General features: G+C 33.5%; 3 protein-coding genes and 1 pseudogene across 3 annotated transcripts; 3 read left to right on the forward strand and 1 right to left on the reverse strand.

The window, feature by feature from the left end:
• The first annotated feature begins 33 nt into the window (after positions 1 to 33).
• Positions 34 to 2,217, forward strand: LOC140979142 (ABC transporter F family member 4-like; annotated as a pseudogene).
• A 7,274-nt stretch (positions 2,218 to 9,491) lies between these two features.
• LOC140979677 (uncharacterized) lies at positions 9,492 to 12,010 on the forward strand. The gene is made up of 4 exons (XM_073445181.1): positions 9,492 to 9,723; positions 9,812 to 10,126; positions 10,764 to 10,846; positions 11,360 to 12,010. The coding sequence occupies exons 1-4, from the start codon at positions 9,528 to 9,530 to the stop codon at positions 11,777 to 11,779; spliced, it is 1,014 nt and encodes a 337-aa protein (XP_073301282.1). The 5' UTR covers positions 9,492 to 9,527; the 3' UTR covers positions 11,780 to 12,010.
• A 7,608-nt stretch (positions 12,011 to 19,618) lies between these two features.
• Positions 19,619 to 22,404, forward strand: LOC140978763 (nudix hydrolase 25-like). The gene is made up of 6 exons (XM_073443986.1): positions 19,619 to 19,879; positions 20,674 to 20,724; positions 21,341 to 21,433; positions 21,579 to 21,673; positions 21,878 to 21,989; positions 22,090 to 22,404. The coding sequence occupies exons 1-6, from the start codon at positions 19,814 to 19,816 to the stop codon at positions 22,189 to 22,191; spliced, it is 519 nt and encodes a 172-aa protein (XP_073300087.1). The 5' UTR covers positions 19,619 to 19,813; the 3' UTR covers positions 22,192 to 22,404.
• Positions 22,405 to 22,838: 434 nt separating this feature from the next.
• Positions 22,839 to 24,601, reverse strand: LOC140979877 (uncharacterized). Its single transcript, XM_073445495.1, has one exon. The coding sequence runs from the start codon at positions 24,350 to 24,352 to the stop codon at positions 23,051 to 23,053; it is 1,302 nt and encodes a 433-aa protein (XP_073301596.1). The 5' UTR covers positions 24,353 to 24,601; the 3' UTR covers positions 22,839 to 23,050.
• Between the last annotated feature and the right edge of the window lie 1,003 nt (positions 24,602 to 25,604).

A 25,604-nucleotide genomic window follows, 5' to 3' on the forward strand; every position in this document is an offset into this window, starting at 1 on the left:
TCAAATTTTCTATATGAATTATCAGATTTGAACATGGGAAGGATGAAATGAGACGAGGGTGGTGTTAATACAAAGGCTAAGCCAAGTGGTAAAGAGAAGTTGTCTGTGTCTGCAATGCTTGTGAGTATGGACTCAACCTGAAAAACCAAAGAAAGGACCTTGACATCTACTTAAGCCCAAACTAAAGGCAGGTCCAAGGGTGTCATCTTACACCGATGACATTGATCTTCCTTCCTCGGAGGAGGAAGATGATGAGGAGCAGCTGGAGCTCAATGAGACAAACAAACAGCCAAGTAGACGAAATAGAAGTTCTACAAGACTCGATATTGCTGTCAGTGAAAAAGATTTGAAGAAACGAGAAAAGAAGGACGTGATTGCTGCTCAGGCTACTGAATTTGCTAAACCTGAGGCCCTCAAGGATGATCATGATGCTTTTACTGTTGTGATTGGCAGTCGAGCTTCTGTACTTGATGGTGATGATGATGCAGGCACCAATGTTGAAGATATAATTATCGATAACTTCTCTGTTGCTGCTCGTGGGAAAGAACTTTTTAAGAATGCTGCCGTGAAATCATTCATCTTCATGACTTGAAACTCCACTTTTATCGTGGAAATTTTGATGCTTTTGAAAGTGGTTATGAACAGCGTTGCAAAGAGATGAACAAGAAGTTTGAGGTTTATGACAAGCAGGTTAAAGCTGCTAAGAGATCTGGGAGTCGGATTCAGCAAGAAAAGGTAAAAGATAAAGCCAAATTTGCCGCTTCCAAGTAAGCTTCTAAGAACAAGGGTGAAAGCAAGATTGACTAAGATGAGCCTCTTCCTGAAGCCCCACAGAAATTGTTGGGAAAGATAGCCAAATTAAATAACTTTTCGTACAGCGGAAGGGTTGATTCTTTTTCCTTTAGCGGTAATATCAGATCAAAATATTTCCACGATATCAACAATGATAATAATTATGAAGAAAACGACACAAGGATTTTTACGTGGAAAACCCAAATTAGGGAAAAACCACGAGACCGAAGTCGAACAAAAGAAATCTCCACTATATCAATAATGGGTACAAATCGTTCCTACAATAATAGGAGATACAACAACTCTCCCTAGAACAACTTAGGGGACACCAAGAACTTCAAGAATAATTATTCTTGGATGACATACTCAACCTCACTTTCAAAGTGGAACTCACACAATTCTAATCACATAGAAAATTCTTTCTGATGTGGAAAATCGGACATTGCCGCAACCACAAAGCATACTAAAATTTATCTAAATGACTAGGCTATACAACACTCAATTACTTGTGTTTTTGCTTGTTTTTGGGATGGATTGAATGGATGCAAATGTATGGTATTTATAAGAAAAATTTTGGGTTTGGTGAAGTGTGAATGTTGGATGTGTTTTCAAAGTTTGGTAGCCTATCTTTGAACCAAACTTTGAAAAATGGTTTGAATAAAAATTAGGCTTGAATTTTCAACAGAAATGGAGATGAGTTTCATTTTCCTGAACCCACTGAGCTGACACCACCACTGTTGCAGCTAATTGAAGTTACTTTCAGCTATCCAAATCGAGAAGATTTCAAGCTCTCCAATGTGGATGCTGGTATTGATATGGGGACTCGTGTGGCAATTCTAGGGCCCAATGGAGCTGGGAAATCTACCCTGCTCAACCTTCTTGCTGGGGATTTGGTTCCAACAACAGGGGAAGTAAGGAGGAGTAAAAAATTGAGGATTGGTCGATACTCCCAGCATTTTGTGGATCTCTGGACAATGGATGAAACACACCAGTTCAGTAGGGACTCAGCAAACAGGAGGCTGTTCGTGCGGCGCTTGGAAAGTTCGGACTTCCCAGCCACAACCATCTAACCCCGATTGTTAAACTATCAGGTGGGCAGAAAGCCCGTGTGGTTTTCACTTCCATATCCATGTCTATGCCTCATATTCTGCTTTTAGATGAGCCAACTATTCATTTGGATATGCAAAGTATTGATACATTAGCAGATGCACTCGATGAGTTCACTGGCGGTGTTGTCCTAGTCAGTCACGACTCTCGGCTTATTATCATGTGTTTGTGATGATGAAGAAAGAAGTGAAATATGGGTGGTGGAGAATGGAACTTTTGAGTTTTTCCCAGGCACGTTTGAGGAGTACAAGGAACTTATCAAGGAAATCACAGCAGAGGTTGATGATTGATTTGGTGCATATCACAGGTATATTTTTTTATAAAAGATTATTGGCATGATTTTTTATTTATATTTTCTGTATAATTTCTGTATTAGCTTACATCTGCACCCAACCCCTTCAAACTTTAAAGGATTTTTATGTCTGAAATACCTCAATTAATGTTCACCGAGTCTTAATCCCCTCTTCTGATTTCAAGTTTTCTTCTTCTCGAGAGTCTGAAATTGTTGTACTTTGATGGCTTAGAGCTGTCTGTCCAAAATTTAAATACTTGATATTAGAAGGTGAGACAAGGATATATGTCTTGCTAACACCCAAAATGTGGCTGCTGTATCTGTTGCTGAGCAATTTGAACGTAGTTCTGGCAGGGTTGCAAGCTTAATAAATTTCTTGGTGGTGTTCCCAGGTTTCAGAGGCTTTTTGGGCATATATACTTCACAGAAGTAAGATATTGCCCCGACATATTTTCTAGTATATGATTTACTGTAATTTGCTTTGTAAATTTGAACTCACTGTCTCTTCTATTGTCGGTATTTGAGTATGGGTAATGGTCAGGGATGGAATCCATTAACCGATCACCATTTAAAGTTTATTGAGACAAAGAGGTGTGTTCCTTGTGCTTCAACTAATTGGGAACTCGCCAAATTTGCTAGAGCTACAAATCTCTGTGAGTAACTTCACATGCTAAATTTTCTTTTGACATCGGTGGATAAAGTGGTTGAAAATGTTCTTTTTTCACCATTTAATGTTCTTCACGTGCACCCACGCAGTGGTACGTGCATGTACTTTTTTTTTATTTGGTTTATATTATAATAAAACTAATATCATAATCGTAGAAATTAATGAGAGGTCGTAGTGCAAATTCTCACAATCTTGTACCCGACAACTGTTGTGACCCAAATGTTCGGAATCTCTCATCAGATAGGAAGATGATATTCTGATAATATATTTTTTTCTAATCCATGGAGACTCTTAATTGTGCGAAATGGAAGAATGGATAATTGTTTTTGGACAAACCATAAGAAACTAAGAAATTTTGTAAAAAAGTATTTTGGAGGGAGATGGTGAAATTTATTAAGTTCCTTCTTAATAACATATTTTATTTTCCCCTTACGAACAAAAATTCCTCCAACATCCTCTACTTTTTTTCTTTTGAGATTTTCTTAGATGGTTGAAGGGCGGCGGGAATGGGACGGGATTCAAGATGGTTCTGGATTTTGGCTACAAATATGGATAATTTCGAATGATTATATGGATCCGTAAAATCGTTTTACAAGATACCTACTCAAAAAATGATAATGAAAAACTCGCGAGCCACGCTAGGTCGTCAAGGCAATTTCCCAAGAGCTATGAACTTTCACTCACACACACATTTATATTAGTTTCTAATTAATGAATATTCCATTAACATAGATGACCAAAATCGTCATATCAAAACCACATCGATGTCATATCAGCTTAACGTGGGAATAATTTCTAAACTTGAAAACGTTGAAATTCGACAACATAGATTACCAAAATAGCCGAGTGACAAATATAAACAATAAAAAATGCAGTTTTCCAATAAGTAAAAACGTTCATAGAAGTATATATATATTGAATTATTTAAAACTGTCCCCTAGAAAATCTTACAACGGCATCAAAAGTTGGTGGCCGCCTTAATTAGTAGGGTTCGCGGTATCTTTAACACTTGAAGATGCTTGAGAAGAGACGAGTAATTGAGTAGATAAACGACATGCAGTAAGCCAGTAACCGTGTAGCAGTTAATTCTAAAATTTCAGAAATTAAATTAAACAAACGCATAAAGAAAAGAATAATTAATTAATTATGAAGCTTGCATGGTATCAAAGATTCTTATCATTTTCTGACTCAGTTGTGAAGAGGGTTAGGGCCTGTGTGTGCAAATCTCTTATCTTCGTAAAACATATCTGATGGAGTACTTAAGGCTCTTGCATTGTGCTCCGCCGTGATAAAGAAGCGGCGGGTTCTCCTCGCCGGTGGCGGCCATCGTGATCTGCCTTCTTCTGCAAATGATGATAAATAAAACTCTGTGTTAAATAATAAAAAACCCAGAAAAAACATAACAATTCTTGTTTCTCTCCTTCCCTTTCTTTCATTCTCAGTCATTTTTGTTCACAAACTTACAAGGAATTAAGCTAAAGTGAGATTTTGACAAAACAGAGAGGCATAATTAAGTGTAATATAAGCTATTTCTCCTCATATTATGGGTTCAGTCACATGCATGACGATGTTATTTTGACCCATGATTCCTGGAACGTCTTCTTCTCGATATAATTCAAACTCATAAAGCAATCAAAAACTAATATTAATTGTCTTCAAACGCGTGTTAGTTCTGGGTATCTGTTTGTTTTATATAATTACGCCAAATTTAAAAAAAAATTGAATTATACTTGGGAATATGTTACAATTTTTTGTCCCCTAATTTGCACGGTTTTTATTTCTTGGTAATGTCATCGGTCAATTTTTCAATCTTTTCTCACTAGAGTGCTCCTGACATGGCAACGGACATGTCATCAATGTTCATCCATATATCATAATTTTCAATATCACGTCAGCACTTTAATGAAAAATGACAAATTATAAATTGCAAATTAAAGAACTAATGTCACAAATTGACCGACAACGTGACCAAAAATAAAAAACATGTAAATTACAACCTTGCGTGTATAAATAAGGCATTTGTATGTAGAAATTAGAAGGGAAAATTGCGGTTTTCGTAATGTAAGTTGATATGTTTTTTGTTTTATTCATGTAACTTGTCAATGTTTGGCTTCATTTATTGATTTATATTTTTTTGGTCTTTATTCACCCAAAACCACTAAATATATCAAATATTGTTTATTTGGAACAAATAGTCTCATACATGACTCATATATATAGCTAGAATAAAACATATATTTTCCAAATTAAATTATATCTAAACAAAAATAAAGGAAACAAGAAGCTTTTTTCCTCTCATTTTAAAATATTTAGTCATTTTTTTTTATTTTTCCTTTTTGTTTTGTTTAGATTTATTTTGATATGTGTAATATAAGTTTATTCTCGTTACTTGAGCAACATATATAGAAAAACATATATATATCATATAAATGATATTCGAATGAGTTACTGTCTTTCAGCCAAAAAAAAACCAGAATAAAAAATTCTAAATTATTGGATTAAAACAAAAAACTGACAAGTTACAAAACTAAAATTCAAAACACTCTACGTCTTAGTTAAATTGTAATTTTTCTTATAAAGTATATAATATGGTACATGATCCATCGAATATTAATTAAAGCATTGCGTGTATAAATATTTAATGTATTTCGCATTTAAGTGCGGAAAGGATAGTTTTATTTAATTTTAGTGGCTGAGATATTGGAGGTAGGTCTAAAAATTAGTTCATATATATAAATGATGATGAGGACATCAGCCGAATCAAAGTTGATGCACGAGTGGAGATGATTTGATAATAATAAATTTGTGTCAGAAATAATAATTCTTCAATAATATTTCCAAATAAATACAATTCCCCACTGATTTTATTAGTTGGATATATAATTTTGATTCATATTTTCAATGCTTCTATTATTTCATGTTCATTTTTCCTAATTAAGAATATTGCGAATCTTAACCTGTGTGTAAGTGGCATTTATGATGGAAATAAAACTATTAACCAATGTAATATATATTTATGGTTCGGCAATTTATATAAAAATAAGTAATTATGAAATACATGTGTTGTTTACAAAATAAGTAATTATAAAAAATATATTTTAAATTATTTTCCTATAACATAAATAATTGTTTATATTCTTAATTATCTATAAAGTTATTATTTTTTATATAATCTCTATTTTTTTTAAAAAAAAATGCTCAGTACGAGAGAATTATGGAAAAGAGCTATTTTTTTACATCCATGATATGCATTTTACAGTGTGATAAATTCAGGAGCGAGTAAAGTCGGATGAGTTCGATTTATCATAAAAACTCGAATCAAACTAAAATGATTGATTTGTCAAAATTTTAAACAAAACAAACCATTGATAATTAAAAACCGAACCGAAGCTTGGTTTTGGTTTGGTTCTGATAATCAATTTCAATTTTTGAAAATTTAAACATATTTTAAATTTTCTTTCTAAAGTAGCTATTATAAAAAAAAAGATAAATTTTTTTTTGTTAAATTTAAATTCAATCCAATTTGTGTTCGACTAAAATCCAATCCAAACCATTTGTTCGGTTCGATTCAGTTTGGTTTCTTCTCACCCTCAAGAATAATCGTCTCTGCACGTGGTGTTATTTAGGTTATTACATAGTTTAAAAGATTTGAATTGTACGGTTATCACAACCTGCTGTAGTTTTGGTAAAACGAAAAAACTTCCTGTCGGTCCTACATGAGCATATATATTTACTAATTTGTAATAAATTGAGACTATGATTACAACCATATCCAACTACCATTAATCATAAACTGTGGGTGGCTATTTTTTTTTTTTTTTGTAGAGTCACTCGGAGTTTATAAATGCACGGGGGAAATTGTACAATAATGTAATAATGAAATCGAGTTTGTTGGGGTCAGAAAAATACGATTAAATGGTCGAACAGTTTCACTCGGGAAACAGAATTCGTCGCATCCGTGTGAAACATCAATGTTGTAATGAATAATGACTCGTTAATTCTCTCAAGTAGACACAATTTCGTGTCTCGATAGTTTACTTTGGAATCCAATGCGTCACACGGAGACTTAGTATTGTTATTTTGGGAATAATAATAATAAAGAATGTGATTGAATCAATCCGGATCTAATCCGAATTTGGTTAAGTTTAATCTCGTTCAATTTGGAACCGATATAATTGGTTCCGAGTGGGGTTGATTTGAAATGAATATAATTTGTTTCGGGTTGAATCGAATTCAGCACAATAATAAATAAGATTGAGTTGCTTAAAAATGGATCATCGACCATTTAAATGTGATCCGTTTGAATTTGGTACTGGAACTAGTTCAAGACCGGCTTCATACAACTATATTAGATAGTATGTACAATGTACACTATTGGTTTCTTTAGATACATAATGGTTTTAAAAAATACTGATTCTAGTTTTGTCTCAGTGTGATTTAATATGATTTCAATCCAGCTTAATCCGATCTCAGTTATGGATTGAGTTACACTCAAGATCCGATAAATTAATAACCGATCGACCATTTCTGATATCATACAAATATTGGTTTGTAACTTTCATCATCTGGAAATCCGAAATTAGTTTAATCTGGTCTGATCTGGTCCAATAACATACCTAGATTGAAATATTCAAAACATTACCTAAGTTTTATGGCAATTGTGTGAGATCTTTGAATCAACTAGTATTTTCGATCGTTCCATACATATCGCTGTACGATAAAACGCTTATCAATTTGTCCAGAGCTATAGTTGTTAGTAATATGTAACTAAAATATTTTAAAATGCAGACCGAAACCATCAATTTCTTCGCCTAGTCATCTCTTGTTTGTATGTCCAAATTTCAGGGGTTAATTTGATAAATTCCCAAGTTTTTCTTTTTGCATCAACCGAAGCTCTAAACAAAGTTAGATGGTTCGAGCAGTGTTTTAAAGGTATTGTCTAGGCTGTTTAGGCACTGGTCAACCGTCCACCGCCTGAGTTTTTAAAATGTGATATTTTTTAGCGTTTTGAAAAAAAATCGACTGTTTAGGCGGTTCAAAATTCGCATAGACGGCCGTCTAATTTAATATGTAGTATTTTTATTTTTAAATTTTTTTGCATATTTTTCAATTAATTTGTATCGGACAGAGATGATAAATATGTCATTAATTTTGATTTTGAATCTAATATAGATGAATGGTTAGAAAAATAAGGAGATAAACAAGAAAAAAATTATATTCATCTGAAAAATAAAAATCACCTAGACACTAGGCTATGAGTAGTAGTTGGTCTACCGCCTTTTAGAACATCGAGTTCGAGACATGAGCAAAAAGTTAGCACTATTTGGTTAAAACCTACTATAATAGCATGGGATTTTATCCCAAATTTATTTAAGAAATTGTCATGAATACGTTCACCCATTCCACCAAACACGGATAATTATTTCATTTATGAATTTCATTGTAATAGAAATACACTCATTTCTTACTAAGAAAATGAAAGAACTCTTTGGTCTTAAGAATTAAGACAGTTGGTTTTGCCCAAGATCTTTGGAATTTATTTATTTCTATCTCTTTGGTCTCTATCCGGACCCGATGAAAAAAATGAGTCCGGACTCGGGATGAGCCTAAACCAAATTCGTTGGTTCCAATGTCGCATAAACATCACATCAATATTATGTTTGTAAAAAATGGTTAAAATAACAATTACAAAAAAAACAAGATAATACAGAAATTTGGCAAAACCAAAGTCGTGAAAAGACCGAATAATATCGTAATATTCCCCCCACAGTTTTATTGACAAATCAAAAAGGTAAAAAAGTTGGAGACAAAGATCATAATTGGGTGTGTCCGTACTGTATTTTTGATTGTATGAAGAGAGAGGCGAGCTAGGGACAGAGAAAGGGCAGAATGGAATGAGAAGAATATAGAAAGGGGTGTGTGATAGTACTACGTAGGGGCCTTAGCTTGTTGGAGAGTGAGCAGTCACTTTGAGTGTAAAAAGGTTAATAAATTACCAATTCAAACAGACAATGAATGTCGCCATGACACCATCTCATCATTGTCACGTCGCTTTTTTTACTCACCCTAATTCTCCCACGATTTCACGCCTCCCCCCATCTTCATTTCTATTCAATTCTTTGTCCCCCTTGCTCTTAGTCCTTTCCCTCTCCCCCTCCATAATCGTTCGAGCAACTTTGGTTAACCGTTTTCATTCGAAAAGTTAAAAAAATTACTAATAAAACCCGTATTATATAAAGCTGAACTTGCGTGTTAAAGTGCGAGAGCGTTGAGCTTCCGATGGATTGATTTGTTAGAAGATGATCGAATCGTATTATTTCTCTGTCATATGATGAGATATATAGAGGTTATGGTAATGGAAACATGAACTTAATTAGACATTTGGAAAAAACCATTATCACAAAATAATTAATTAACTATGGAGATGACTCTCACTAAATGATTATATAAATTCTTATAGTTTTTCTCCCCAACTGTTTTCTTTATTATAAAACCAACAAAATCACTTAATCTACGTTCTTCGTGTCTGTTAACTTGTTATGTCTTTATCTCTCGATTTCAGAAATTAGGCCCTACTGTTCATAAATGTTGGCCTTGAAGATCTCACTTTAATAGCAACCTCTATANAGCACCTAAACCTCCCACAAATTTACAAGAACGACACGTAACATGTGGATGGTAGATTGTGATGATCATGAACATGCCAAAGATTTAAAGGTATCGATCGGGCGCAAGCTGCGACCTCTAATTCCAAGGCCAATAACCGCCGCCGCTGCTACCACGACGATGAATTGTGTATTTTCTGCGCTGCCAAGTTCTTGTTGCACCAACAACACAAATATCATTGCCTGGAGCCATCCCATAAGTATGCAAAGTTTAGAGTTATTTTTCATATAATTTTAACAATTCTTAAACATGCATGATTCATTTAAAATATAATAATTTAATCTTAGGTTGTGAGCTGAGCGACTATGGGATGAAAAGGGAAATCAATAGGGTTCCATTGGTGAGCCCGAGATGGAACCCGACGCCGGAGCAACTGCAGGCGCTTGAAGAACTGTACAGACGCGGGATCAGAACTCCATCGGCTCAACAGATACAACATATCGCAGCAAAATTGAGAAGATTTGGTAAAATCGAAGGCAAGAATGTATTTTACTGGTTTCAAAATCATAAAGCCAGGGAGAGGCAAAAGAAACGACGTCAGCTTGAGTTGCATGCCGGTAAAACGTCACATCATGCTGATGCCATCGAAGTCCAACACACAGGTAAATCCTGCATATTGTTACTTTTTTTGTGGGTTTTTACCTATATCTTTAGTATAGGTTCTTGTTACCGTAAGCGCACTGTCCTAATCCTAACTCTGCCTTCGATTATTTGGGTCATATGGGATTCACTTGAAAAATATATAAACTCGTGTTAACTGTTTTTGGGTCATTGGATGTAACACGAGAAAGTTTGGTCAATTTCAATTATATGATATTATAAGTAAGTAATCATACGATATAGTGACGATCAAAACTTAAATTGATTGCTTAAGGTTTTGGTTAATGAAGTTTAGTGTATCTGATAGATTGTTGGTCATCAATATATAGAGTCAAAAGTGTAATTAATGTTTTTATGATATGTTAAAACAGAAATATCAGAAAATATTGATATACATTATATATATATATATATTGGTTATGGTCTCCGCATTACACGTTATCACGTTCTCGATTATCTACCACATCGATCGAATTATCAGTGAAACTGCATGTAAGCTCATGTTCAGTATATCAATATTCATTATAGAGAGGAAAAAAATCCCATGATAATAAAATTATTGATGACATTTAATATATAGATAGCCATTTTTTTATTTTAAAAAAAAAATCAATCAATACCAACTTAATTTGTTTGCAGGTTGCAGCCGAGAAAATACTGAATTGCACCATGTTAAAAAGCAATGCAGTACCTTCTCAAACAACAGCAGCACGCCCTCCCAGGTACAATATATAACACATTTATCATTAAAAATTAGCAGAATTTCCAAATATTTTAAAGTAAATTTTTAGTTTGTTTCCTTTTTATTTGACTAATTATATGATATGATAGGTAACCTTGATCCAGACAGCTCAATCGCACCTGTACCTTAGGATCTAGCATGTCTATTGTAATATTTTATCAATAAGATTGAACAAAACTCAACTTCTGACTTGGTTAAGAAAAGGGTACTCCGTACTTACAAGACAAGACCAGAAGCATTATTATGAGATTATTAAATTGTACGAAGGTCAAATGAATGAATGCCAAAACGAAAGAAAAATACAGAAAAGAAAAGAAAAGAAAAGTGGGGTTTGTACGATGGAGGAAAGAATGGGTCTAAAAAGCTACATTGTATGCTTTCTGTTGGGTCTGTTGCTATTTAAAATGGTTAGAATGTGTGGGACAAAGTGTAAAATTCACTCAGCCTTTTTATTTTTTATATTACATTGAATTTAATTTTGTTTACTTTTCAGGATTCTGTGTCTTTGCATGCAGCAGAATGGACAAAATTGGATCAGAGGGGATTGCAGCAACAGGCAAAGAATGAACAAACTTGCTGGCAATTGGACCTATCTTCTTGCATCCCTTCTAACAACAATACTGATAATGTTATAAATAAAAATGTTGTTATTTCAGAAGATACTTATAATCCAGGTCAAGAAAATGAAAAGCCCTTGAACCTAATAAATATTAGCTTATTATTGCCTCCCAAAGATGATGAGATTAGGAACCAAACTCTCCTGCTGTTTCCGATTAAGAGCCAAGGTTCGAGCACCCTACGCACCACCAAGGAAGAGATTAACGACGAGGAAGAAATTTATAACAATGGTTCGAGCATAGGGATGACATTCGCTCCTAACGAGTTTTACGAGTTCCTTCCGACGAAAAATTAGTAACGGGTTTCGACTTTTATCTGATGTTCGTGTCCTTTGAAATGTTGTTTTAGATAACGGGTCGATGTTTTGGATAGGCCGGTAATGTTCGAGTCAAGGCATAAACAGTTTGGAGGTAGTTAGAAAAGATGTGACATTGATTGGCTATGTTGTTGTTTGGGTTTGTGCTATGTTGTAACTTGTAAGGGCAATATGTAGAATGTACAAATAACAGCACTTGATCGTCTTCGAAAATAAATGAACTGACTTGTGCATTTATTACCCATTTGAAATTTAAATTATGATAATACAATAAAAATGGTAGATTTATTTGTATTTTTGGAACAATCCAAAATTTGCCCCAAAAAAATAATTTCACATGGGTGAAAATTTATATTTTGTAACATATAAAAACTCATTTTGTTAAAAAATTCTTTTAAAATAATCTTTATATTTTCTACCCAAAAATTATTTAACGCTAAAAATATTTAATATATATGCACGCACTTACTAAAGATATTAGTATTAAGCAGTGTTTTCAGAACCGGAGACCGACGGGTTCGATTAGGAATTGATCACGAAACCGGTCTGGAAAACACAAAAAAATCATTTTAGCGGTCAAAACAGGTCAAACTCGATCAAAAACCGGTTGAACCAACTATGAGCCGGTTGAATCGGATTCCGAATTTTTTTTACTTTTTTTGAAAATTAAAATTTTAAATCTTAAATTTAATATTTTGTTATTTATATAAGCGATTATTTGGAATTAGACTTAGTTAAAAATATTATTTTAGTAATGGTATAATTTATTTAATTTATTGTTTTTGTTTTTAAAAAATATATATTTGTAATTAATATTTTGATTATATGTATATAGTTATTTATTTTTTAAATTTTAATTAAAAAAATTGTATTTTTAGATTTTAAACTTGTATAAATATATATATTTTTATTATTTATATACACATTTAAAATCTTAATTTATAATTTAAACATAGTATTTATGATATTATATTATTATTATTTTATATGATATATGATTTTTCGTTCTGATCGTCGAACAGGTTAAATCGTTTTTCAAGATAAACCAGTTCGATTCCCGATCCGATTATGAAAACATTGGTATTAAATAAAAAATTCTTAACAATAACATTTTTTTCTATTTTTCCTTAAATAATCTTCATTTCTTATTCAGAGATGGCAACAAGACAGATCTGAATCAGGTTTGGCTAAATTCAGGACTCGTCCCGTCCCAAAACCTCACGGATCCAATGCGGGTTGGATTCGCTTAAAATGGTATTATTTTTTAAATTTTAATCACTACCCAATTAAAATATTTAATAAATCGTAAAATATTTTAACAAAATTTAAGGATCAAAGCATTCATTATTCAATATAATAAAAAAAATATAAGTATATTATTAATATATATAGCATACAAATATAGATATAAATATAAGGCAGGGGAAATTTCAATAAACCGCCCTGCACCCGATTGACCGGATTCCGGACTGACCTATTTTAAACCCAACTCATGATATCATCCCTACTTTCTTCCCTCGGTACTTCTCATTTTTTTTAAGATAACTCATATTTACTCTTTTAACTTATTAGATATCTTGTAAGATGATTTCACGGCTTTATTTTCGTCAGACGGGTCAACTTGATTCACACTAAAATTGAAAATTAAAATTTTTAACATATAAAATAATATTTTTTCATGATTGGGTTGAGATGGAGTTTCGTCTCACAAAATTGACTCAATGATACCGTCTCACGTTGGTTTTTTTATAACTTAAATGTTATTTCAAAGGAGAAAAAAATAGTCAATATTTCAAATTTATTTAAAATAACATATCATTTTAAATTTTTTTTACTGAGAGTAAATAATTTTCTTGTTGAGAAAGCGACATAAACGTGACGTTTGACGTCATAATCAGTTTAAAATATTTGAGTTGCAGTATTATCATCAGCTATAACTTTTTTTTTGTAAAATGACAAACACTTAATCCTGCAATTGATATAAGAGTCAAGTTCATGTGTTTGATTCGTATGGATCTCAAGAAATGCAACTATTGAGAATATGATTGTTAGAAAACATTAATTATTGTTACGGGAAAACCATGACGTTTGAGATGTCATTTGATTTAAAATATTTGTGTTGTGTTATTATCTTCAGTTATAACCTTTGATAAAGAGACGAATGTTCATACATAAATTTGTATAATATCACTGTTTCACACATATGTGGTGAATTGTTGGTGTACTTTATGCCTGCAAAAAATAAATACAATTATCATCGTTGAGAATATTCCAGGTGTCTAGTATATTTGAAGCTGAATCATGGAAAACTGTGTTTGTTTGGGCTCTTCTCATTCAAAGCTCAAAAGCCCAACCAATTCATGGAAACTATTTACACACATTTTCATATATTTATTTATTTATAATTAAAATTATTTATAATGTAATGATTATATAAAAAATTTTGCTCTANCAAAACTGGAGGCACCTGAATTGTACTTAATATTATTTAAATAACAAAATATAGCTTTATTAATTATAATGTTAGATGCTTCGTTCCACTGGATCAAAAGTCAACCCCTCCTTTTTCTATGCCATAACTTTTCCCCACTTGAAATTTTTTAAATTTTTCCCCCACTTTCCACAATCATGTAATACATATCTTCGTCTCTATCATGTCCATTATATTAATATACACACACACATGTGTGTGTGTTTATTGATATTAGACGTGTATTTTTTTTTTTAAAAGTAGAACAAATGCATTACTTCAGAATATCTTGATTTACAATATTAAGTAACCAAGCTGGTATATCACCAAAACACCATACAACAAAAAAAGAAACATCAGAAGCTTCACGAGCCATCCGATAAGAAACCCGATTGGCCGATCTCGGCATGTGGTTGATAGATAAGAAAGCATCCGACTTCAGCTTGTTGAGAATGTCGAATATGAGCACTCCACTCGGACCCAGGTCAACTAGGAAACTATTAATGGCTTGTACAGCAAGTATCGAATCTGAGAAAATATTAATATGGTGAAGACCAAGATTCAAACAAACCTCTATATCGAACCTGATGGCACATAACTCAGCGTCTTTCACCGATCCCAGATGATGAATAATGCGAGCCGAAGCTCCCAAAACTCTACTATTATTATCTCGGATCACATCCCCAACACTGGACCGGAAATTACACTCAAGATGATATTTTTTTGGATAATAGAAAATGAAAAATAAAATGTTAGTTTTGTAATATAAAGTGTAAAATGTAAGATTGATGTAACCTAAATATACACCTAGAATTTTCCTATATATGTTTGTTATCAAAATAAATAAATTAAGTATTTGCACCAAAGAAAAAGTTTGTCTGTGGGCTGACCTTACACTACTTCATGGATCTTCATCTGCTTAGAGATAAAACTGTCAAAAAACAAGTTAGGGAGATGAGTCGTATTTGGTAGCGTGTTCCAGCCTGTCGATAAAGTGGGTTGGGAAATTGCTAACTTGACTTTTTTATTTGACTGGATCCGACATATTTGAACATTTTTTTTTAGTAATATTAAACATATTAACATATGGGTCAGTCATTTAAACGAGTTGAAAATTTTTCAAACCAACTCACCTGTTTGATGAGATAAAATGAGATGTATCTGACACATTTTGACAAGTATATTGAGAGAGCAAATAGCATAGTAGAGAGTAAATAAAATCAATGAAAGTTTAATAAATAAAATTTGTGTACAATCGTTTTTTTTTTAAATAAGTTGTTCGTCGTTACTTATATTAACTCATCTTATTCATTATCGATTTGTATGGTAATTGGTATGTCAGATGTTAGAGTAGGTGTCCAACGAGCTAACTTGTAGTTTATGCTTTATTGACTTTTATGTAAAAAAAATCTTTATTTAATAATATTTTACGATTTTATCCAATTATTTATTTAATTTATCTGTGTACGCATATAAGCTGCATAGATACAGGTATTGAATATATAATAGATATTATGAAGTCTACATGCGGGGCCCTTAACTCTTAATCGTTATTACCATGTAATTATATTATGGTTGATTAATTACAACAGAAAACGAGTTTAAATTTTCTTTACAATGAACTATATAAGTTGTTTTAAGCTTGGACAACATTTCGAGGTGACTTCGTACGATAGAACTTGAATTTCTTCAATTTTCTCTCGAAGCTTCAGCTGTGAAGGAAGATAATTATGCCAAAATCCATTCCTATTAATCTTAAATGGTGTCCAGCAAGGCGGTGCGCACATATTCGCGAATTGTTCTACCAGTGCGCGTGGCTTGCACAGGTGCGCATATTGTTATGTCTGAAACGCAATTTTAAGTTCCGAATTAGCAAAAGTGGTCAACATGAAAGTTGTAGATCTGTGTCTTGGATTTCATTTGCCACTGACCTCACTCAATGTGGATATCAGATGAGAGATTTACGCTCATTCTCCCAAAATGTATCAATGCAAGAACTGCAACGCACACGATACACTTCGGGGTGATTTTGCTCATATTTCCAAATGGGTTTGAACAAAACTCAAAACATGAAAGTTTTGTAGTATGTATCAGCTTTCCAATGAAATTGGTCTCATGTCATTTGGACTAATACTCAGTTAATTATGCTAAAAACTGTAACATGTATCACTTTTCTATTGCGGTTCAGCATACATTTCAAACACAAATCAATTTCTAATGCAATATTTCATTATCACCACCTCTTTTCTCATTTCCATTGTCATGATATACATCATATATGTAATCACATGATAATCTCATGAATTATCGGTACTCAACATAAGATTTACGATAATACGATACACGGTCCTTACACTACATCTTAACATGATATCATGAAACTCATTAAGAAGCGTACATTATATTCTAAATTGGCTCTTAATCGATTTAGCCGCCTAAATTAAGGATAAAGATCGTTCGAACTTGAGACTAGTGTGCACTATCAGTGATAACTAGGGGAACGTGAGGTGATTCTACAAGAAACTTTTATAATAATCTGTTGGGTGCAATCAGATTTCAGTTCAGACAATTTTTATCAATGGGTTGATGAAAAAAGGACTAATTAGAGTAAGCCCGAATAAGAACCAATGTTGTTCTGAATCGCATGAAGTCGTGACCCCACGACTACCTGTATTCCTGAATCATTGAGAGTCACACAAGTATTGGTTATATGTTCTCATTGATATAATCAAATTCAATGAGTTAAATTTGACGACTGTAGTTTAATGGCGATCAAAACAATTGCTTATAAAATAATTTATAAATAGATTCTATTTAATGAAAGTTGTGCAAACTAGATTAACTGCTAATTAAGTATTATAGTAGAACTGTTTGTTTTAGTGAAGGGGTACAAAAAACTGGAAGCTGGCAAAAATGGATCAGTTGAAAATTTATCATTCGAAATTTTTAATTTTTATTATGTGAACGAGATTTATACCCTCTATACAACGATAATGTCTGGTTATCGATCTGTGTTATAATACGTTCACGATTTTTTAATTATTAAATTTAGAATATAATAATTGAATAACAAATTAGTAGTACTGAGTACTAAGTAAAAATCATCATTAAACATTTTATAAGATTATAGAATATATTAATTAATTAATAATTAATTGAGTAATTAAATAAAAATTATTTAATTTAAAACATAAATATATACATATGTTTCTGTATATATGTGTATATATATTGTACTATAAAAAATTTATAATAATTTAATAATGGATGATATTTTCAAGAGTGAGAAATATATAGATGAGTGTTTTTGGATAATGAAAATATAGTATTTTTATTCAAGAAGAGTAATGATTGAATCAATAATTAAATTTTATAAATATTTAATTAAGAGTTATATGAAACAACAAAACTTTAACATCAATTTTTTTCCCACCAAACTTTTTCCCTCTTCACAAAATTCGACCACCTTCTTCTAAAGATTCAGTCGACCACCTTCCACTACATCGTCATCTTGTTGTCGCCGCAGACTGTCGGAATTTTAAATTTCAACGATGAAACACTTACTCGAAATCTCACTTATCAGATTCCATTGTGGAAGACACCATTTTTTCTGAAGAATTCGCCATGATATACCTGGTCCATGCATAATATCATGAAAAATGGATACAAATTTTTGACTGCTACTTAGTATCGGCAACAGGTCTGAAAAAGTATCTAAAAATATAAAATTTAGATATTTGTACCCTGTCGAAGTAAGGAACCATGGCATATATGTTTGGAATAGATTCCATTTTGAGAGAGTTGAAAAAGCACTATCTCGTTGAAAGGTTGTAAAGAACCCATTTCGGTACTCAGAACTGGGGTTCGCGGTGGTGGAGGAACTGGATCTCGCGGCAATTGTGAACTCTCGGGAGAATCGATGACTGCATCTTTGATGCAGTGCTAATACACCTGAGAATTATTAATCGAGTCTTTTTAATGAATAGATCCGATATGATCCAATAGCGTTCCGTTAGATAGGAACAGAGTTGATAAATACTGATAACTCTCGAATTCTCGAAGAAAATTTCATATAGATCTCTAGTACTATCTATAAAAAGGACACAATTTCTGATCGTGGACCTGATTAAAAGGAGGAAGATTTAGTAAATATGTTCGTTGTATCGTTTAAAATCCGAAATAGTCGGAGCCGACGTATTAAATACGCAAAGATAAAATACAAATATAATTAATTTATCTCACACACAAAAACATACAAAACATAATTTTTTTTATTAACATATATTACATTTATCTATCTATCATTTTCTAATAATTTTATTAATAATATTTCTATAATCTCATCATTTTAACCAGATGTGCCCTAAAACCCGACCTGTTCACTGAAAAAAATAATTTTTTTATGTCAAATATATTATATTTCACTATAGATATAGACCAGATAGATTCGTCACATAGATATAGATCTATAAGACCGCATCACATGATACCTACTCTTTAAAGTTTTAAAAAAATTAAATCATCCCTATTTAATTTTTAATAATTTTATTATATCTCATCATTGATCAAGTTTAAGAATCCATAATTTTATTAAGGTTTATTGTAAAGGAAATATAATCTATCCAATTTTCTAGGATGGGAAAAAATATAATACAAGGAGATAAATCCACATTTTGACTAAAAAAAAAAAAAAAACATGCGGTGACATGATTTAATTCACAACAATATCTTGTTTTACATACCTTTCATGAAATCGAGTTCAACCATCTTCGGATTATTGGCCAAAATATATATATTCAACAACACAAAAAATCATATGAGATTGTCTTACGGTCGGTTTTCAGAGACATATTTCTTACTTGACTCTATTCATAAAAAAATTATTATTTTTATGTCAAATGTATTACTTTTCAATTTAAACATAGATCAGATCGACTCATCTCACAAAAATAGATTTTTGAGACAATCTCGAGAGATATTTACTAATTCATATTTATTCTTACATACGAGGTCCATAAATATTTTTTATATCTCACTTATGAGAATGGGTAAAAATAATTGAATATCACCTTAATGTAAGATTGACCTATCATTAACCATATTTCCCATTTTCTCTTCTATATTTTATTTAATTATTTTCAATTAAAATATAAATAAAGACAGAAAATATGGCAAGAATAATTTTATTTTATTATATTTCAACTATTGAATATATAAATTACTGAAAATAATATTTTTTTAATCTGTACGAATGGATAGGCCAGGGCCCCTCCTGACCAGACATTAGTGTAGAAAATGCCAAAGGTTTGGACTTGGAGGCGCACGATAAGAGAGAGACAACACACAAACACACGCACCTCGTCATCATTACCTCATCCCAACTCATACATACATACATATATGAATGTGTTTGACTTTCAGCTAAAAGTTATATTCTGATAGTGATTTGGTTTTGCATTCACCCCCTCAACAAAATTCTCTCGTTCGAAGTTCAAACCAATTTCATTTTTCAAAAGAAAATAAAAAAAGAACTAGCAAAATCAATGGAGGGTCTGCCTCCGGGTTACCGCGCCAACGTTGGAGTCTGTCTCATCAATGATGATAATATGGTAAGAAACTCGGGCGGTCGTTGGTTTTTCGAGAGGAAAAGAAATTGGTTTATCGATTTGGTTTGTTGTGTGTTGGTTTTTATTCTGATCTTGTTGGGTTTTTTGTTTCGTTTCTGTGATGAAAAAATGATTTCTTTTTTCTGGGAGTAATCGAACGGTGGCGAATCTTTTATATGTATATATATATGTTTCTCATTGAACAATTTTCAAGCAAGGATTTGTATTATTTTTCCTCTTATTAACAAAAGTCAACCTTTTACTGCTTCTAGTTAATTCTTTGATAGCGATGGAAAAGCCATCTTGCATAGGTTTCGCTTTTGTTCACCACTTACTATATTTCTGAAGTTTCAGAAGAGCGCCTTTTAATGTTTTGTGTGTGTGTGTGTGTGTGTGTGTGAACTCACTGTAATATGCTGGAGTGCTTGTTCTCTCTCTTCTTTGTTTAGTTCGAGGGATGAATTTAAATGGGAATCGTGAATTTAGTATGATTTTGGTTTTTACAGTAGTAGCTTTTTGAACGAGAGTAAACATATGAATCATGCCACTCAAGGACAATTAGGAAACAATTTGTATACAGTAATTAACTAAAATAGATAGTAGATGCTATAATGCAACCAACCGAGTATCAGTTATAGTACTGTATTTAACAGTATATTATCAAGTTCTTTCCTTCTAGCCCGGATCTGCTATCTGGCATTATAATCCTCAGATTTAGTGTTGTATCTGTTAAGACGTGTTCTCTGTCGGGAAAATGTAGTGAGCTAGTTGCTAAAACATTTGTTATTGGCTTCCAGGTGTTCGTGGCTTCTAGATTGAATGTTCCGGGAGCATGGCAGATGCCTCAGGTGCTGCATTGTTTGTGTGATAGATTATGATCTGTTGTTTCTATGTCAAACATCTCATTCGTCCTGAATTGGTGATGTTTTACTTTGGATTTGACATCCAACTCCACTCTTTGTAGTTGATTCTTTTATGTTAAACGGTTATAGTGTTTCGCTTGCTATTTGCATGGAAAGAGTCCGACTTATGATAATAGGTTGATTTATTCATAGTTGCCTAGACACAAATCGAGGCTCAACCGTCCCACGAAGCTTGTGCCTTGGTTGTGAATCACACACATTGGTACGCATCAAAGGCTTAACGTAAGAATAGGTATCCCAAAGTGAAATGAGATCCTTTATGGAGTAACGTGTATCTGTTTTATTATCATGTATTGGTTTAAAATTCGATCTTAAAATAATATGCTCCGCGCACATCTTTTTGATAAGGAGTGTACCGAGTGCCATGTCTTGAACCTTGCGCCTAAGAAGTACCATACTACCAATGCGCTTTATTATGCTCTCTGCCTCTAATAACTATGATTGTTTTAAAAACGAATAGATGAAATAGACGCTTGCATCTAATGTGTCATTCTAGATATATGTCTTCAAGATTTTATGCCTCTATGATCTTTATGTTCAGGGTGGTATTGAAGAAGGTGAGGACCCAAAGTCTGCTGCAATTAGAGAATTAAAGGAAGAAACAGGAGTAGTATCTGCTGAAATAATAGCAGAGGTCTGTCTGTCTAATGAAGTTTCTTTTCACCAGAAAATGTTGACGAATACTCCTTCAAAAAAATATATACCGACGAATACATAGATTTACAATCAGCATTACACAACCAATATATTCATGCATATTTGGATTTATGAATTTTCAGGTTCCAGAATGGTTGACATACGACTTCCCACCTGCTGTGAAAGCCAAAGTGAATCGTCTTTGGGGCGGAGAATGGCATGGGCAGGCTCAAAAATGGTCAGTGTGTGCTTTGCATCAATAAGTACGAAAAAATTGAGCATGCATTTCTTATTTGCTGGGATATATATTTCTATTGAAGCCTGTGGCTTTTACTATACATCAAGTTTGATATCTAAGACTCTGGTCAGAAGCTAATCAAAGACTTTCCACTAACTCCAAGTGAATATTTTTAGCACCGGCTATACTTTGACGATTCCACAGGTTTCTTATGAGATTTGGAGGTGATGAGAGTGAGATTAACTTAGCAACTGGTGAAACCGACCCTGAATTCTCAGAATGGAAATGGGCTCTCCCTGAGGAAGTAGTCGAGCAGGTATATTTCAATTTGTTATCTCGATCATTACCCATTTTATTAGGAATCAAATATGTAAACGGAGTTTAACGAATTTCTGTGTAAACTATGCCTGTTTCAGGCAGTAGATTACAAGAGACCAACATATGAGGAAGTCATGAAAACCTTCCAGCCTCACCTCAGTGCAGGAAGAGCTACAAAATGCTATTCAGCTAAGTGGTGAACAAATAGTATCTATGATTTGCACCTTTTTTCTTCCTTTTTCAAGGTAAATTAAGTTTGGCTTTAATACATAAAAAATGTGTGATTTATCAGTTCTTCTTTTGATGTTTTTTTTAATCATGTAATTGGCTTGTAAATGTAAATGTGACTCAAACGTCGAGATTTGGTTGTTGTTCCTAGTGGAATGTCACTTCGTTTTTGTTGGACGATCAAATCGAAGAGTCGCCTTCTTATTAAATTTCCCCGATCATATTTGAGCAAACAACAAATGTTTTGAAAATCTTTCTTTGCCAGTGGACAATTTTAATACTCACTCTATCTTGTTATCATTGCTTTTTTCTTCTTGCTGTCATAAAGTCACCGAGAGTGACCAGCTAAGAGAGTTGCGGGACGAGTAAAAAAAGGTCAATAAATCATAAAAGGAATCTACAATTTGGGAGACCTTTCCTTGAAGCAATTATGGAGAATGCCATACATGGTAGGACTTTGGCAATTTCGTTATTGCCAAAAAAAAAAGTTACTTTTGGGTAAAACTTATTTTGTCGACGTCTACTCGTGACTCCTTCACGTGAAGTTGCCAGAGATCTCATATTGAATTGAATGAGAAGTCATGTGAAATAGTGTGAACTTTTAAAATTAAGCGTAGAATGAACACGAAACCACGTTATGATTTCTCACAAGTTGCCAACTTTATAAGCCACAACATATACAGAAATATAGAGGTAACAGATTAGAAACTTATTTAACTTGTGATAAACAGGTAATTCAAAACCAAACTCACCAAAAAGCACAAATCTTTTAACAAGTCACTAAAAACATCTTAATTTGTTGGCTTAGACACTTGGATGGATGGGCAAATTTCACTTGACAAGTCCCAAGTTGAGAATCCCCCAAGGATTGTCCGGCCACGCATTCTCCTTGGCCTTCATCAGCAGCACTCGTCCCCAAGCTATCCATCCCTGCCAGGATATCCTCTTATCCCATGGACTTCCCCACTCTACAATCAATCGCAGCCCTCTCTGGGCCGCGGCCTCCGCAGCCTCAAACCGCTTCATCCCCAAATAAACCTGTCCCAAGACTATATGAGCTTCGCCTACAAAAGGGTTCTTCTCCACGCATCCCAACAGCAACTCCTCCACTTTCTCAAGTTCCATTTTCCCATCACTGCAGATGGCTTCCCAGTACAAATCTCTCGCAACAATCTGCTCACTTGCGTCGAGAATTCTTGTACAGCCCTCAAAAACTGGTGGAATTACAAGTTCCAAGTCATCATCTCTAGGTGAAGATTCATATTTAGAGCCACTCATTTGTTTGATCATTTCTTCTTCCCGGACAATCAGGGTGTAAATTGCAGCCATTCTTGATGTGGAATTCATCCACAGTCCAGGCTTCCCATCAGCTGGCCACAAAGATAGGACAGTATTGTTGCCAGTGAACTCGAGCCGGCCGTCCGAATTTTCAAATAGCATATCCTGGAAACTGAACAATTGTTCGCTGAAATCTGCTATTGTCATCAGAAGAAATACGGCAACCACTCTCCTGGACACCAACACATCTTCACCTGTCTTGATGTGCTTCACATTTATGCCTTGTGCAGGCAAAAGGGACTGCAGTTTCACCCTCCAGCACTCTTCTTCCTCTACTTCTTCTCCTTCGTTAATCTTTTTGAGAGAGATCTCAGACAGTTTAAGGTGTTCGACGAGTTCCGAATCAGTGTATTTGAAGAGGAGAAAGTCATGAATCAGTTCCTGACGGGGAACAATGCAAAAAAAATGAATCAGTCGCTCCGCGGCGTCGCCAACGTGACCCCGAACGGTGTCTCTGCCAACAGAGGAAGGGGGGAATATAGCAAGGTTTACGTACGAGTTCGAGTAGGCGGAATGGAACAGACCACAAAGGCAGACGGAATCAGGGGCGCCCCACAGCTTGAGTATGCGGTAAACGCCAAGTAGGTGGTGGAGGAAGCTGCCGTGCTTGTGCCAGCACTCGCCAGCTCCGGCGGCACGCAACACCGATATCAGACGAGGGAGGTTGGCGTCGACTGTTTCGAGCTCTTCCCGAAGGAATGGACTGGCGGATTGCAGTAACCTCTCAAGATGGCCATGATCACTCGGGTGTTTCAGATTATAATCGGGAAAAGATGAAGAATCCGTGGATGGCATGGCTTAATCTTGGAAATATATGAATTTTTTCCTTCCACCGAGTAAATTATCCTTGACGTGGTTCGATGATTCAAGTAGAAACGATATACAGCGAAATTAACGTGATTATTATATTGCTTGTTAACAAGCAACAAGAGACGTGAAAATTTCTGCTGCGATTTGTTTTGATATGCTGAAGTTATCCACGGAAATGTAGGAACTTGTACAACAACTCGGTTGCTTTGGAAATTTCGTGGCACGTATCACGTATGTATATGTATATGTGTGTGTATATGTATATATATTGCAATGATGTCTACCAACCGGTTCAACTTTCATGTCCATCAGTAAGGACATTTACATGTTTGTATACAATTTTGATATGTTTCATCACATTCATTACATGTGTCAACTCATTGATGATGAGCACATAAATGATAGATGGACACAATTGATGGATAACATATCAAAACTTTTATATATATATATATGTGTGTGTGTGTAGATTAATGCTTTTATAACTGTTTGGACTAAAAATTAAATTAGATAGGCCAAGTTAAATTATGCAAGCCCGTCAAACATAGCATATCAAGCCCTATCAATTTAAACCGATCACAATGCGTTGAAGAGAGAGAAAATCGTGGAATGAGAGAAAGAAATTGTGGAATGAAAAGCGGAAGAACGTGGATCATGGGAGAGTGGAGAAGAAGCGCACAGTTGCTAGGAAGAAAATGGGTATCGGCCAACATAGAAATGACACACAACAATCTCTCGCACAACTGCAGGCAACTCCCCGCAGAATTCTCATAAATTTAGTCAAGTTTTTTCGTGTTTTTCCAGTCATATTTTATCATCCTCGTACATATTCGGGCACTATTTTGTTATATTTTTCATGTTTTTGTGATTTCCTATAAATTTATTGATACACAATCATGTTGGAAGTTTATTTCATCAATTTTTATTGTCTTTTCTTTCGTTTTAGTGTACTATAGTTTAGGAGACTATAACGAATGGTCAAATTTAGTGTCCATAATCGTTTAGAAGTTAGATTTTCATTGTTTTTACACAAATATGTGCATTTTTGCACATCAAATATTGTGCAAACAATAACATATATCAAATTAGAAATTAATGTAATTTAGATGAGTTAATTTGGAAATGAAATCAATAAGATAAATATGTAGATAAATGAATGGTATCTTTAAAAAAAAGAATAAGTCTTTTGTGAAACGATATCACGAATCTTTTTTCAAATACGAGAAATAAAAAATTT

The sequence above is a fragment of the Primulina huaijiensis genome, chromosome 6, assembly GCF_012295235.1.
Source record: "Primulina huaijiensis isolate GDHJ02 chromosome 6, ASM1229523v2, whole genome shotgun sequence".
Lineage (NCBI taxonomy): Eukaryota > Viridiplantae > Streptophyta > Magnoliopsida > Lamiales > Gesneriaceae > Primulina > Primulina huaijiensis.